The sequence below is a fragment of the Haliotis rufescens genome, unplaced genomic scaffold (assembly GCF_023055435.1).
Source record: "Haliotis rufescens isolate VD_foot unplaced genomic scaffold, xgHalRufe1.0.p SCAF_6, whole genome shotgun sequence".
NCBI lineage: Eukaryota > Metazoa > Mollusca > Gastropoda > Lepetellida > Haliotidae > Haliotis > Haliotis rufescens.
In genome coordinates this window covers 2664715-2679179 of record NW_025964334.1, presented here as the reverse complement: position 1 = coordinate 2679179, position 14465 = coordinate 2664715, and the positions used below count along the sequence as shown (strand labels likewise).

General features: G+C 43.4%; 1 protein-coding gene across 1 annotated transcript in view; it reads right to left on the bottom strand.

Annotated features, from left to right (window-relative positions):
• LOC124149799 overlaps positions 1-14465 on the bottom strand; it is an 86615-nt gene that overhangs the window by 21102 nt on the left and 51048 nt on the right. Inside the window, exons 2-3 of the mRNA XM_046521585.2 lie at positions 10283-10567; positions 5472-5516 (exon numbers count right to left, since the gene is read on the bottom strand). Of these exons, the coding sequence (XP_046377541.1) occupies positions 5472-5516; positions 10283-10567 (330 nt within the window). The remainder of the gene's footprint in view (positions 1-5471; positions 5517-10282; positions 10568-14465) is intronic.

The following is a 14465-nucleotide window of genomic DNA, read 5'->3' as shown; positions in this document are numbered from 1 at the left end:
ACCACTGGTGAACACAGGATAGCATACATCTGGAGGACACCAAGCACCACTGGTGAACACAGGATGGCATACATCTGTAGAACACCAAGCACGACTGGAGAACACAGGATAGCATACATCTGGAGGACACCAAGCACCACTGGTGAACACAGGATGGCATACATCTGTACAACACCAAGCACCACTGGTGAACACAGGATAGCATACATCTGTAGAACACCAAGCACCACTGGTGAACACAGGATAGCATACATCTGTAGAACACCAAGCACCACTGGTGAACACAGGATGGCATACATCTGTAGAACACCAAGCACCACTGGTGAACACAGGATGGCATACATCTGGAGGACACCAAGCACCACTGGTGAACACAGGATAGCATACATCTGTACAACACCAAGCACCACTGGTGAACACAGGATGGCATACATCTGTAGAACACCAAGCACCACTGGTGAACACAGGATGGCATACATCTGGAGAACACCAAGCACGACTGGAGAACACAGGATAGCATACATCTGGAGAACACCAAGCACCACTGGTGAACACAGGATAGCATACATCTGTACAACACCAAGCACCACTGGTGAACACAGGATGGCATACATCTGTAGAACACCAAGCACCACTGGTGAACACAGGATGGCATACATCTGGAGAACACCAAGCACGACTGGAGAACACAGGATAGCATACATCTGGAGAACACCAAGCACCACTGGTGAACACAGGATAGCATACATCTGTACAACACCAAGCACCACTGGTGAACACAGGATAGCATACATCTGGAGAACACCAAGCACGACTGGAGAACACAGGATAGCATACACCTGGAGAACACCAAGCACCACTGGTGAACACAGGATAGCATACATCTGTACAACACCAAGCACCACTGGTGAACACAGGATAGCATACATCTGGAGAACACCAAGCACCACTGGTGAACACAGGATAGCATACATCTGGAGAACACCAAGCACCACTGGTGAACACAGGATAGCATACATCTGTACAACACCAAGCACCACTGGTGAACACAGGATAGCATACATCTGGAGAACACCAAGCACGACTGGAGAACACAGGATAGCATACACCTGGAGAACACCAAGCACCACTGGTGAACACAGGATGAACACAAGTATTTATTGCTTGTTCTTCTACACGGACACAGACATTAACGGTTTGTTCTGGATTGACACAAGTATTGACTGTCTGTTCTATATGGACCCAAGTGTGAACTGTCTGTTCAAGATAGACACAAGTATTGACTCTCTGTTCTTCTTCGTGGATACAAATGTTAGTTCACCCCCTATGTATGGAATGGAAAGGGTACGCACAAAACTATTGCTATTCAGCGATTACGAAACATCAAATAATCTATGTCGGTCTTTCAGTATGTGTATGTCAGTGTGAAGAAAACCCAAACACAGTCTGAACATTGATACGGGATGGGTTTTTTTAGAAATGACTATTCATATGGCTTGTAGTTGCTCAGCTTGTTTCTAGATGTACATGTGATATCGCAGCAAACTGAGGATGGATGTTCTCGTATGGATATGCTGAGATACATCAGATAAGGCGCGCTGCACTGTAAGGTTTGAGGTCGCATCACAGGAAAACCAAACGTACGTATATGAACACGGATTTGTACGTGAACGTGGCTGGAGTTTGTGAAATTACGCCAAAAGACGCAAAATATTCTCGCCAATCTAATCACTGTCATGTTGTGGTCTTCTCTCGAGAGTCATGACCAAGAACGTCGGGCAACCGTTGGTCGTTTTTCTTCATTTTAATGAAGTACAAAGTGTCGTGGTGATTTGGGGATAGGGATCAAAAGACTCACTAAAATCTGCACGATTCACTTCTTGAAGAAATCTTTTTATGCAATCTCGCCTGTCTGTTCATGGGTAATGTCTTGTTTACTTTAAACTAGGGAAATTTCGAGATACAATTTTGAACTTATTAATTATCAATTACAATTACTAATTTAGTATGAAGCCGCTTTTAGTGTTTAATCACTCACATACATACACGCACGCACGCACGCACGCACGCACGCACACGGACCCCACTCCCCGACACACACACTCACCTCAATCTTACAATAATCTGACACTCACTCACTCACTAACTCGACAGAACGATGCACTTCATCTTCAGGCAATATCATTTCAAAATGTCATATTCTTAAATTTGTGTATGCCAAAATGAGTTATCTTTCTATTGATATAAAACTGACATTTTTGCTTGTTTAATAGCGTATTAAATCATATTAATGCTTTAACCGGTCGATAAACATGACGTTCTAGGACATACCGACTCGGACACGCAACACAATTACTTGAAGCGTTGTCTTGTGCGTTGGCGGTAACTCATGTATGCCTGTTGACCCCTTAATACAACCTAAACGCATTGGAATACATTCCTGTCATAATGTCATCCCAGCTAGACAAAGACCAGTTGTACGGGGTCTTCATGTTAACACTGTCGGGTATTAACGCTGATCCCTTCAGTCACATCCGTAACCCGGTCTTACCTTGAAAAACATAATCAAATTCAGCATCCCTCTCCAAATGGTTCATCTATATGATTTATATGTTAAAGACAAGCATAGCCTATCGACATCAAGGAATAAATAATAAGAGAGGTAATAAATTGTGATATCACATCTATCGATCGCCCAGCACGGTGTGGTCGCGGCCAGTTATGGGCGGCCGGTGCAGCGGATCACGCGAGGACGATATTTAGAAAAGTGACTAGGTTAAATTGCTTTCATTTGACAGAGGGGGATGATTGGCTCCAGATGAAGGAAGGACCATGTAGGTGATGCGTTCTTTCAACCCCGTGATGATGCCGGGGGTACCACGTCTGTCTCGTCACCGGACCCGCCATGACAGCCCTCTCTGGGGAGACATTCTGGATGTTTTTTATCAATGTCTTAATGTCGCCACACAATAATCAGTTTTAGGTTTCCCTTGGTTTTGTACGAGACACATTCGGTGATACTTGATAAGGGTGATGAAGACGCTGAATACCTTGACGCTAAAGAGGGTAGAATGAGTGCACGGGGTAGGGGCGGGGAAGAGGTTGGTGGTACACATGTATATCATCAGTTTATTTAGTATAATGTTCTTCTCCTGTAGTCATTCAACTACTGTAATTCGAAGATAGCAGTCGGTGGTAATATGGAGGTAGATATGGTGGTAGAGATGAAGGTAGATATGGAGGTAGATATGGAGGTAGATATGAAAGTAGATATGAAAGTAGATATGGAGGTAGACATGGAGGTAGACATGGAGGTAGATATGGAGGTAGATATGAAAGTAGATATGAAGGTAGATATGGAGGTAGACATGGAGGTAGACATGGAGGTAGATATGGAGGTAGATATGGTGGTAGATATGAAGGTAGACACGGAGGTAGATATGGAGGTAGATATGAAGGTAGATATGGAAGTAGATATGGAGGTAGATATGGAGGTAGATATGGTGGTAGATATGAAGGTAGATATGGAGGTAGATATGGAGGTAGATATGGTGGTAGATATGAAGGTAGACATGGAGGTAGATATGGTGGTAGATATGGTGGTAGATATGAAGGTAGACACGGAGGTAGATATGGAGGTAGATATGAAGGTAGATATGGAGGTAGATATGGAGGTAGATATGGTGGTAGATATGAAGGTAGATATGGAGGTAGATATGGTGGTAGATATGGAGGTAGATATGAAGGTAGATATGAGGTAGATATGGAGGTAGATATGGAGATAGATATGGAGGTAGATATGAGGGTAGACATGGAGGTAGACATGGAGGTAGATATGGAGGTAGATTTGGAGGTAGATATGGAGGTAGATATGAAGGAAGATATGGAGGTAGATATGAAGGTAGATATGGGGGTAGACATGGAGGTAGATATGGAGGTAGATATGGAGGTAGATATGGTGGTAGATATGGAGGTAGATATGAAGGTAGATATGAAGGTAGATATGGAGGTAGATATGGAGGTAGATATGGAGATAGATTTAGAGATAGATATGGGGGTAGATATGGAGGTAGATATGAAGGTAGATATTGGGGAAGATATGGAGGTAGATATGGTGGTAGATATGGAGGTAGATATGGAGGTAGACATGGAGATAGATATGGAGGTAGACATGGAGGTAGACATGGAGGTAGATATGGTGGTAGATATGGAGGTAGATATGAAGGTAGATATGGAGGTAGATATGGAGGTAGATATGGAGGTAGACATGGAGATAGATATGGAGGTAGACATGGAGGTAGATATGGAGGTAGATATGAAGGTAGATATGGAGGTAGATATGGAGGTAGATATGAAGGTAGATATGGAGGTAGATATGAAGGTAGATATGGAGGTAGATATGGTGGTAGATATGGGGTAGATATGGAGGTAGACATGGAGGTAGATATGGAGATAGATATGGAGGTAGATATGGAGGTAGATATGGAGGTAGATTTGAAGGTAGATATGGAGGTAGATATGAAGGTAGATATTGGGGAAGATATGGAGGTACAGAAATGTAGATATGAAGGTAGTTATGAAGTTAGTTATGAAGGAAGATATGGGGAAGATATGGCGGTAGTTATGAAGGTAGATATGGGGGTAGATATGGAGGTGGATATGAAGGTAGACATGAAGGTATATATGGAGGTAGATATAGAGAAAGGTATGGACGTTGGTATGAAGGTAGATATGAAGGTGGATATGAAGGTAGATATGGTGGTAGATATGGAGGTAGATATGGAGGTACATATTGGTATAGATATCGAGGTAGATATGAAGGTAGATATGGTGGTAGATATGGAGGTAGCTATGGGGGTAGATATGGAGGTAGATATTGGTATAGATATGGATGTAGAATATTGGTGTAGATATGGAGGTAGAATATTGGGATAGATATGTAGTTAGGTGTAGAGGAAGATAGGGAGATTGATATGAAGGTAGATATGGAGGTATCATATCTCAGTAATTAATGAGTGAGTTGAGTTTAACGCTGCTTCGAACAGTATGTCATTTATATCTCGGTGTGTCTGCTTCCTGTGGAGACAAGCCATTCGTGATGGTCTTAGACGTGTATCAATTTGGAGAAACCCACACACGGATATGGAACCGACAAAAATAGAAATATAACCAAGTCGAACCTGGATTCGAACCCATGATCATATGTTTTTGTCACGCCTTAGAGACGTAGCGAACTGAGGCGCCTTCGACGGCTTGACCACACGTGGCCCCCTGTATATCCATAATTACAAATCAGTGGTCGATGATCTACGGGTGCATTATTCCAAACTGCGGATCGGGTATTCATTAAGGTTTGTCATCGTTCCCCGACGGTGTGAAACGATGCTCATGATATCTACCACTGGTTTGCCTTGCCGAAACACGCTTTAACCATGGACATTTACTGCAAAGTAGATTGTGAGATAACTTACTTTCAGCAGTTGTGGCCTCGGCGCTCAGCTTGATGCCCTCGCCCTCTGCAACATACACACAGGGTCCATTAACGCCCCTTCAACCACACTGAACGTCAATGTCACATTGGAAAGAAGCAATGAGTCGAAACAAATGAAAGCGACCAATTCGTAAAAACCTACATTTTAATTGCAAAAATGACACCATTTGTTCGCAGTGAACATGTCTTGCACAAGATCACTATGGGAGGTCACTATTTTTGTGGAGGCCACTATATTTGAGGAGCCAGAAATCAATAGTAGTTTACATCCATTAAAGCCAGTGGTATACCTCATCCCAGTACAATAGGATTACATGTTCAAAGTGGGACAAGTCTCTCTGCTCCATTGTCTAAATTCTCTTCAATAAAACCCAGTATTTCAGCTGTCAATCTCGACATCAGCACCAGGAAAATTAGGGAGACATTGCCGTACAATAGCCAACCATATTCAGTGCAGAAATACTCTCCTCCCTTAACTCGGATGTCATAGATACATTGACAAGACGATGTTATTTAATGGTCCCCGTCGAAATACACTGACGGTTAAAAGAAACGTTAGCACTTTTAACTGAAATCGCAAAAAAACAAACACAAGTTCAAACTAAATCAAAGCAAAACACATCGCCCAAACAACAGTGTTCTATGCAGAAAATGATATACGTTCACGGCACGTTTCTTTTCTAGAAAATGTGAAAAGTGAAAAACACGTGCCGCTTGGGCACCCGAAACTAGACGTGCAAAAGGGTATATAAATGATACGGACGGTATGTCAGACACTCAGACTGATAAAAAAAAACAACTTAAGAAATGCAACGTCTGACACCCGAACAACGCAAGATGGCCCTGTGTATGATACAGATGGGTGCCATCCATGCCCACATTACTAGAACTTTTGGATGCTCCCTTGTTGCTGAAACAAACATGACGCAACGTAACAGACAGGCCGGGCAGACGGGCCACGAACAGGCAGACCCAGGGTAACTACGCCCAATGAAAACCGGTACTTGCGTACTTTACATCTCCGGAATTGATTCTTGACCCTGACGTCATCAGTGACGAACGCCTTAGGGCATTTATTTAGTCGTCAGACAGTGACTAGGCGACTCCGAGCTCAAGGAAGATTGGGGCTTACAGAACTTACTGAGGACAGTTATTGACAGTGCAACGTCGTCATCAGAGTTTGAGATGGGCCCTGACTGTACATCGTCGTCTTCACTGATGAAAGCCGGTTGTCTGTTCAGACCTGATGGAAGACAGCCGAAGGGGAGAACGAACGGAGCCATGTTGCGTTCAGGAGGTCGTGCCATATGGTGGGTGGGATGCTATGGTGTGGGGAGGAATTTGTAGGCAGGAGAGAACGCTAATGGTCATCGTTAACGGGCATTTGACAGCTCAGCGACAAATGGATGACATTCTTCGTCCGATTGTCCCATACACCCCGTACATAACTTCCTTGCAACCAACAACGTCAGAGTGCTGCCGTAGCCTGCGCGCTCTCCAGACAAGTCACCAATAGAAAATCTCTGAGATACCATGGATCGTCATGTTTGACAGCGACCACATACTCCAGCCAACCGTCAAGAACTGATCCAGGCCCTCCAAGAAGAAGGACATCACGTGACATCAGACGACTGACTTTTTCTTTGCGCCGGAGTGTTTTTGCGTGTCTTGAAGCAGGGGGTGGTCATACGTTTATGTGACGTGTCATTTAACTTGAGCGATTTCAGTGTGTGTTCCCTTTGGGAGTTTTTTGCTACCCCGCCTCAATTTATGCAACTGTCACGCCAAGTTCGGCTGCTGTATGACTCTTATTTCAAATGTTGAATCCGTTGAGATCTGTTCTTTTACTTCACGAATCTATCGTCTGTGGTTTCTAAATTAGAGTGATTTAAAACTATGGTAAAGTTTCTTTTGACAGTCAGTTCATAAACAGATTCTGTTGTTCTACATCAATCATAGGACACTGAACTGTCTACAGAGTGTGTTGGTCTATATCTATCATAGGACACTGAACTGTCTACAGAGTGTGTTGGTCTATATCCATCATAGGACACTGAAGTGTCTACAGAGTGTGTCGGTCTATATCCATCATAGGACACTGAACTGTCTACAGAGTGTGTCGGTCTATATCCATCATAGGACACTGAACTGTCTACAGAGTGTGTCGGTCTATATCCATCATAGGACACTGAAGTGTCTACAGAGTGTGTCGGTCTATATCCATCATAGGACACTGAACTGTCTACAGAGTGTGTCGGTCTATATCCATCATAGGACACTGAACTGTCTACAGAGTGTGTCCGTCTATATCCATCATAGGACACTGAACTGTCTACAGAATGTGTCGGTCTATATCCATCATAGGACACTGAATACATGGAGCCTGCTTCCGTATTTCGCCTGTGTGAACTAAAAACAGTTAATGTCTCAAATTGTCTCACGGGGTTTGCGTGATGTTAACGCACAGATCTGGAATGACGAGAGGCGGGTTATCCCATGGTGACGCTTGGAAAGAGGGTTATAATTAGAGGTGATTGGTCACAGTCTCACTGCTCAATCAGTGAATTCCATCTTGACCACAGGGACAGACCAGACAGACAGTTAATCAATGCATGACGGGAGGAACAGACCAAGAGGGGGGGGGGGGGGGGGGGGGGGGGCGCAGGCGGCTTGTTTGATATTTAATGTTTTCGAGGTAGCCGTGTACTTTTGCACCGACTAGAATACGTTTATTTTCTTCTAAATGAAAAGTCATATATCAACAGATCTTGAGTTGAATAAATTCGCATTAAACTCTGGCCCAGTGGTCTGAAATGCCACAATTCGTTGTACAGGGTTGCGTCCCTTCACCGTGGCAGGAAACACGGTCATGTGTTCGAATTCCACATTCGCCTCGCCTAGTGATGCAGGTGGTAGTCGTTTCCCAGTTTAGTGGAACAAGATCCTGGCACACCAAAGGAACGCTACTATGCGGAGGGGTTGGATGTGTGTGGCATAGTGAGATCACTGGAACGAGGGTCCAACACGTCACCCCTCATTCCAGTGTCACTGTCACACGATCACCACCACCATCATCACCATCATCACCATCACCATCACCATCACCACCACCATCATCACCATCATCACCATCACCACCACCATCACCATCACCACCACCATCATCACCATCATCACCATCACCACCACCATCACCACCATCATCACCATCACCACCACCATCATCACCATCATCACCATCATCACCATCACCATCATTAGCACCATCACCACCATCATCATCACCATCATCAACCTCATCATCACCACCATCATCACCATCATCACCATCACCATCACCACCATCATCACCATCACCATCATCACCACCATCACCACCATCACCACCATCATCATCATCACCATCATCACCACCATCACCACCATCACCACCATCACCACCATCATCATCACCATCATCATCATCACCATCACCACCACCATCACCATCACCATCATCACCATCATCACCATCACCACCACCATCATCACCATCACCATCACCACCATCATCACCACCATCACCATCACCACCATCACCATCATCACCACCATCACCACCATCATCATCACCATCATCACCATCACCATCATCACCACCATCACCATCACCATCATCACCACCATCACCACCATCATCATCACCATCATCACCACCACCATCATCACCACCATCACCATCACCATCATCACCACCATCACCACCATCATCATCACCATCATCACCATCACCATCATCACCACCATCACCATCACCATCATCACCACCATCACCACCATCATCATCACCATCATCACCATCACCATCATCACCACCATCACCATCACCACCATCACCACCATCATCACCACCATCATCAACCTCATCATCACCACCATCATCACCATCATCACCACCATCATCACCACCATCATCACCATCATCACCACCATCATCATCACCATCATCACCATCATCACCATCACCATCACCACCATCACCACCATCATCACCACCATCATCAACCTCATCATCACCACCATCACCACCATCATCACCACCATCATCACCACCATCATCACCATCATCACCATCACCATCACCACCATCATCACCATCACCATCATCACCACCATCACCATCACCATCATCACCACCATCACCACCATCATCATCACCATCACCACCATCATCACCATCATCACCACCATCATCACCACCATCACCACCATCATCATCACCATCATCACCATCACCATCATCACCACCATCACCATCACCATCATCACCACCATCACCACCATCATCATCACCATCATCACCATCACCATCATCACCACCATCATCACCACCATCATCACCATCACATGGCATTCGTCTGCAAATTCCGTAACTACGTTGTTGTTCAGACGTTTGATGTTTGAGAATGATACCATCGACTGTGCGGGTCGAGTCTGGCTACCTGTTCTGAAACTGTTTTAAGACTTATCCACCACCCATTTAATCTTAACAAATCCAGTTACAACACAGTTAAAAGATCATAAATTCTCCTACGAACAACATTACCCTCTTACATACATTTGAAATTTCTTTTAAATAAAAATAAACCCCCAAACACTAACCCTCACATAAATTCAATGCCTCATTCCCACGACCTTACATTTCAAATGAAACACCTGAAAATCATTAAACACCAACTCTCCAAAGAAACAAAACCTCATACTCAACTCCTGACATCCCAAGTAAATACCGTCCTACAGATGAAGACTCACCAGGTATAGGGAATGCTGTGATGTTGAGCTGGTGGCCGGTCAGGTCAGTATCCATTCCTGAACCTGACCCTGCTCCAGACAATTCAAGGTCATCGTCGTCGTCACTAATGACGTCATTTCCGCCGGAAACTGCAGCTGGAGTGGTTTTCTCTGTGACTAAGGCATCAATGTTTACATTGGTTGTAGTTTGACCTTTAGATTCTGAGGAGGTTTCATGAGCGTAGAAGGGGTCATCAAGGTCAATGAAGTCCGACATGTCCGTCACATCATTTCCCTCAAGGGATTCTGAAATAAACAAAACAGTTTCAGTGACTTTACATTTACAAACGGGACATTGGCATTGTCTCCACAAATACAACATAAGTAAGGGGAATCATACAATCCTCAGAATCAATGAATATCATACACATCATGCAGGCTCTTTCTATGGACAACGTCGTGTGACTCTTGTTGAAGTTCTTTGATCATGGTGAGGTGAGGTGAAATTGGGTTTAACGTCGCGTCCAAGATTATTGCACTTATATAGCGACGTGCATGCACGTGTATGTGTGTGTGTGGCTGCTTGTACTAGTCGGACTGATGCCGATTTATAGTGCTAGCTCACTGAGATACCATGCCGCAGTTTAACATGAATACCCCACTCAGACACAGTATACTGACTCCGAGCCGACCAGTCCTTGTTTTAGCCCCTTAATGCCGAGCGCCAGACAGGGTAACAACAAGTACAATCTTTTAACGTCTTTTTGTATGACGCGGCCCGGGATCGAACCCTGGACCTTCCGCTCTCCGGGCGGACGCTCTACCACAAGACCACGGAGGCGGTCTCTTTGATCATGATATAGCAGTAGGCCTCAGTAACGCTTCCAAAAGGTTTTGTGGAAGACAGGTGGAGAACATTTCCGAATGTGAGAAAACGAGTGACCAAATGATGTCCGATGCAATTGCTTAGTTTGACTTGTACCGTATGTTGGTTCAGGTGAATGTTTGACTTGCCATTGCATGTGTTTGTAATGGGTGTCACCGATGGGACATGATATGTTCACCATTTTACGAACAGGATCGTATGGTGAATGAGTGAGTGAGTATGGTTTTACGCTTTTAGCAATATTCCAGCAATATCACGGCGAGGACACCAGAAATGGGCTTCACAAATTGTACCCAAGTTGAGAATCGAACCCGGGTCTTCGGCGTGACGAGCGAACGCTTTAACCACTAGGCTACCCGACAGCCCCCCTCAGAATAGAGGCAGGTCACCAAGTGTGTACTCAATAACTGGACCGATGTGGGAAATCAAAACTGGGTATCGTTCTCACAGATGAACGCTTCAACCACAGGGCTATTGTGTCCCCTGAAATACACTAATGTTAGCCAATGGGTTCCCAACACTGCAAATGCACATGCCGTCTTAATTCTAGCGTTCCAACAAACCTCAAGGTCATTCAACAATGATATTTCTAAAGGGGTAATTCAGTCTCCATGGAAATCATACTGTGCCAGACATATCAGCATTAAAAAACGTTGTGCTGAAATCAACCATGTGCAGGCTTCTGTTTTCAGAAGCCATTTCCTCCCGGGACGGACTGACTGCCTTGAAGCAGATGGTTTTATGTCTGGCAGTTAGGACGAAACGGTCACAATTAAGACTGTCTCAAATATCCAACACCAGAAATAGGAATAATTATTTCGACAAAGTATGTTTTCTCTGAAGTGACGGACGAAGCATTTCAGGCCGAAAGTATGACATGAGCATCAGCCAAGCCCAGTAACGTGATGGGCGAGACCACTTTGTTAATCAACATCTTCGTCCACGACAGTCGGTCTGGTTAAAAGACAGGGGCTTATCCATGAATATTTGTACAGCTTCCTTTGATTATTATTGATATATACTGGGCGCAGTCAACAACACGTGTTGGATGTATCGTCCTTAAATATGGCAGTAAATAACACATGCTAGATGTATCGACCTTAAATTTGGCAGTAAACAACACATGCTAGATGTATCTTCCTTAAATATGGTAGTAAATAACACATGCTAGATGTATCGACCTTAAATTTGGCAGTAAACAACACATGCTAGATGTATCTTCCTTATGTATGGCAGTAAACAGCACATGCTAGATGCATCGTTCTTATATATGGCAGTAAACAACACATGCTAGATGTATCGACCTTATATATGGCAGTACACAACACATGCTAGATGTATCGTCCTTATATAGGGCAGTAAACAACACATGCTAGATGTATCGACCTTATATAGGGCAGTAAACAACACATGCTAGATGTATCGACCTTATATAGGGCAGTAAACAACACATGCTAGATGTATCGTTCTTATATAGGACAGTAAACAACACAAGCTAGATGTATCGACCTTATATAGGGCAGTAAACAACACATGCTAGATGTATCGTCCATATATATGGCAGTAAACAACACATGCTAGATGTATCGACCTTATAAAGGGCAGTAAACAACACATGCTAGATGTATCGACCTTATATAGGGCAGTAAACAACACAAGCTAGATGTATAGACCTTACATAGGGCAGTAAACAACACATGCTAGATGTATCGACCTTATATAGGGCAGTAAACAACACAAGCTAGATGCATCGTCCTTATATAGGACAGTAAACAACACAAGCTAGATGTATCGACCTTGTATATGGCAGTAAACAACACATGCTAGATGTATCGACCTTATATAGGACAGTAAACAACACAAGCTAGATGTATCGACTTTGCATATGACAGTAAACAACACAAGCTAGATGTATCGTCCTTATATAGGACAGTAAACAACGCAAGCTAGATGTATCGTCCTTATATAGGGCAGTACACAACACATGCAAGATGTATCGACCTTATATAGGGCAGTAAACAACACAAGTTAGATGTATCGACCTTATATATGGCAGTAAACAACACAAGCTAGATGTATCGACCTTATATAGGACAGTAAACAACACAAGCTAGATGTATCGTCCTTATATATGCCAGTAATTAACACATGCTAGATGTATCGTTCTTATATATGCCAGTAAATAACACAAGCTAGATGTATCGACCTTATATAGGGCAGTAAACAACACATGCTAGATATATCGACCTTATATAGGACAGTAAACAACACAAGCTAGATGTATCGACCTTATATAGGACAGTAAACAACACATGCTAGATGTATCGACCTTATATAGGACAGTAAACAACACAAGCTAGATGTATCGACCTTATATAGGGCAGAAAACAACACAAGCTAGATGTATCGTCCTTAAATATGACAGTTAACAATACATGTTAGCTTTATCGACCTCACAAGAGGGCAGTAAACAACACAAGCTAGATGTATCGACCTTAAATATGACAGTTAACAATACATGTTAGCTTTATCGACCTCACAAGAGGGCAGTAAACAACACAAGCTAGATGTATCGACCTTAAATATGACAGTTAACAATACATGTTAGCTTTATCGACCTCACAAGAGGGCAGTAAACAACACAAGCTAGATGTATCGTCCTTAAATATGACAGTTAACAATACATGTTAGCTTTATCGACCTCACAAGAGGGCAGTAAACAGTGTTTACCAGGTGTCCTGACCTTACATGGGGGCAGTAAACAACGCATGCTAGTATATGTACGGTGTATACTTTTTAATGTATTCAACATGATAAAATATGTACTGCATATCCTTCTTGACAGGACCCGACTCTCTATTAGAAGCAGGTGTTCATAATACGTTACGCCGTTATCTCATCCTCCATACAAGACGAGAGGCTGTCAACCCCCTTTTGGTACGCGAGACTCTGGGGGTCAGTTACGGGGTTTTCTGGACTCAGCAGCAAATATAATCGTGTATGCAACGCAGATGCAACATTCTAAAAATATGATGGTGTTCGTTAAAATTCCTTTGTATATTTTATGTTTTTTTACTCTTATTCTATCCTCTTCTTAGAGAAAATGTAGACGGTACATGTTAACATGTAGTAACTCTAGCTTATGCCTATTGTCAAAGTATTGAAGGTCTCTGATACAAATATAGATCCTATCACCGTGACGGACAGCGACAAATAGACTGTTGCAATACAAGGTGACCGTGACTTGCACAGCGACAACTAGACTGTTGTAATACAGGGTGACCGTGACTGGCACAGTAACAAATGGACTGTTGTAAT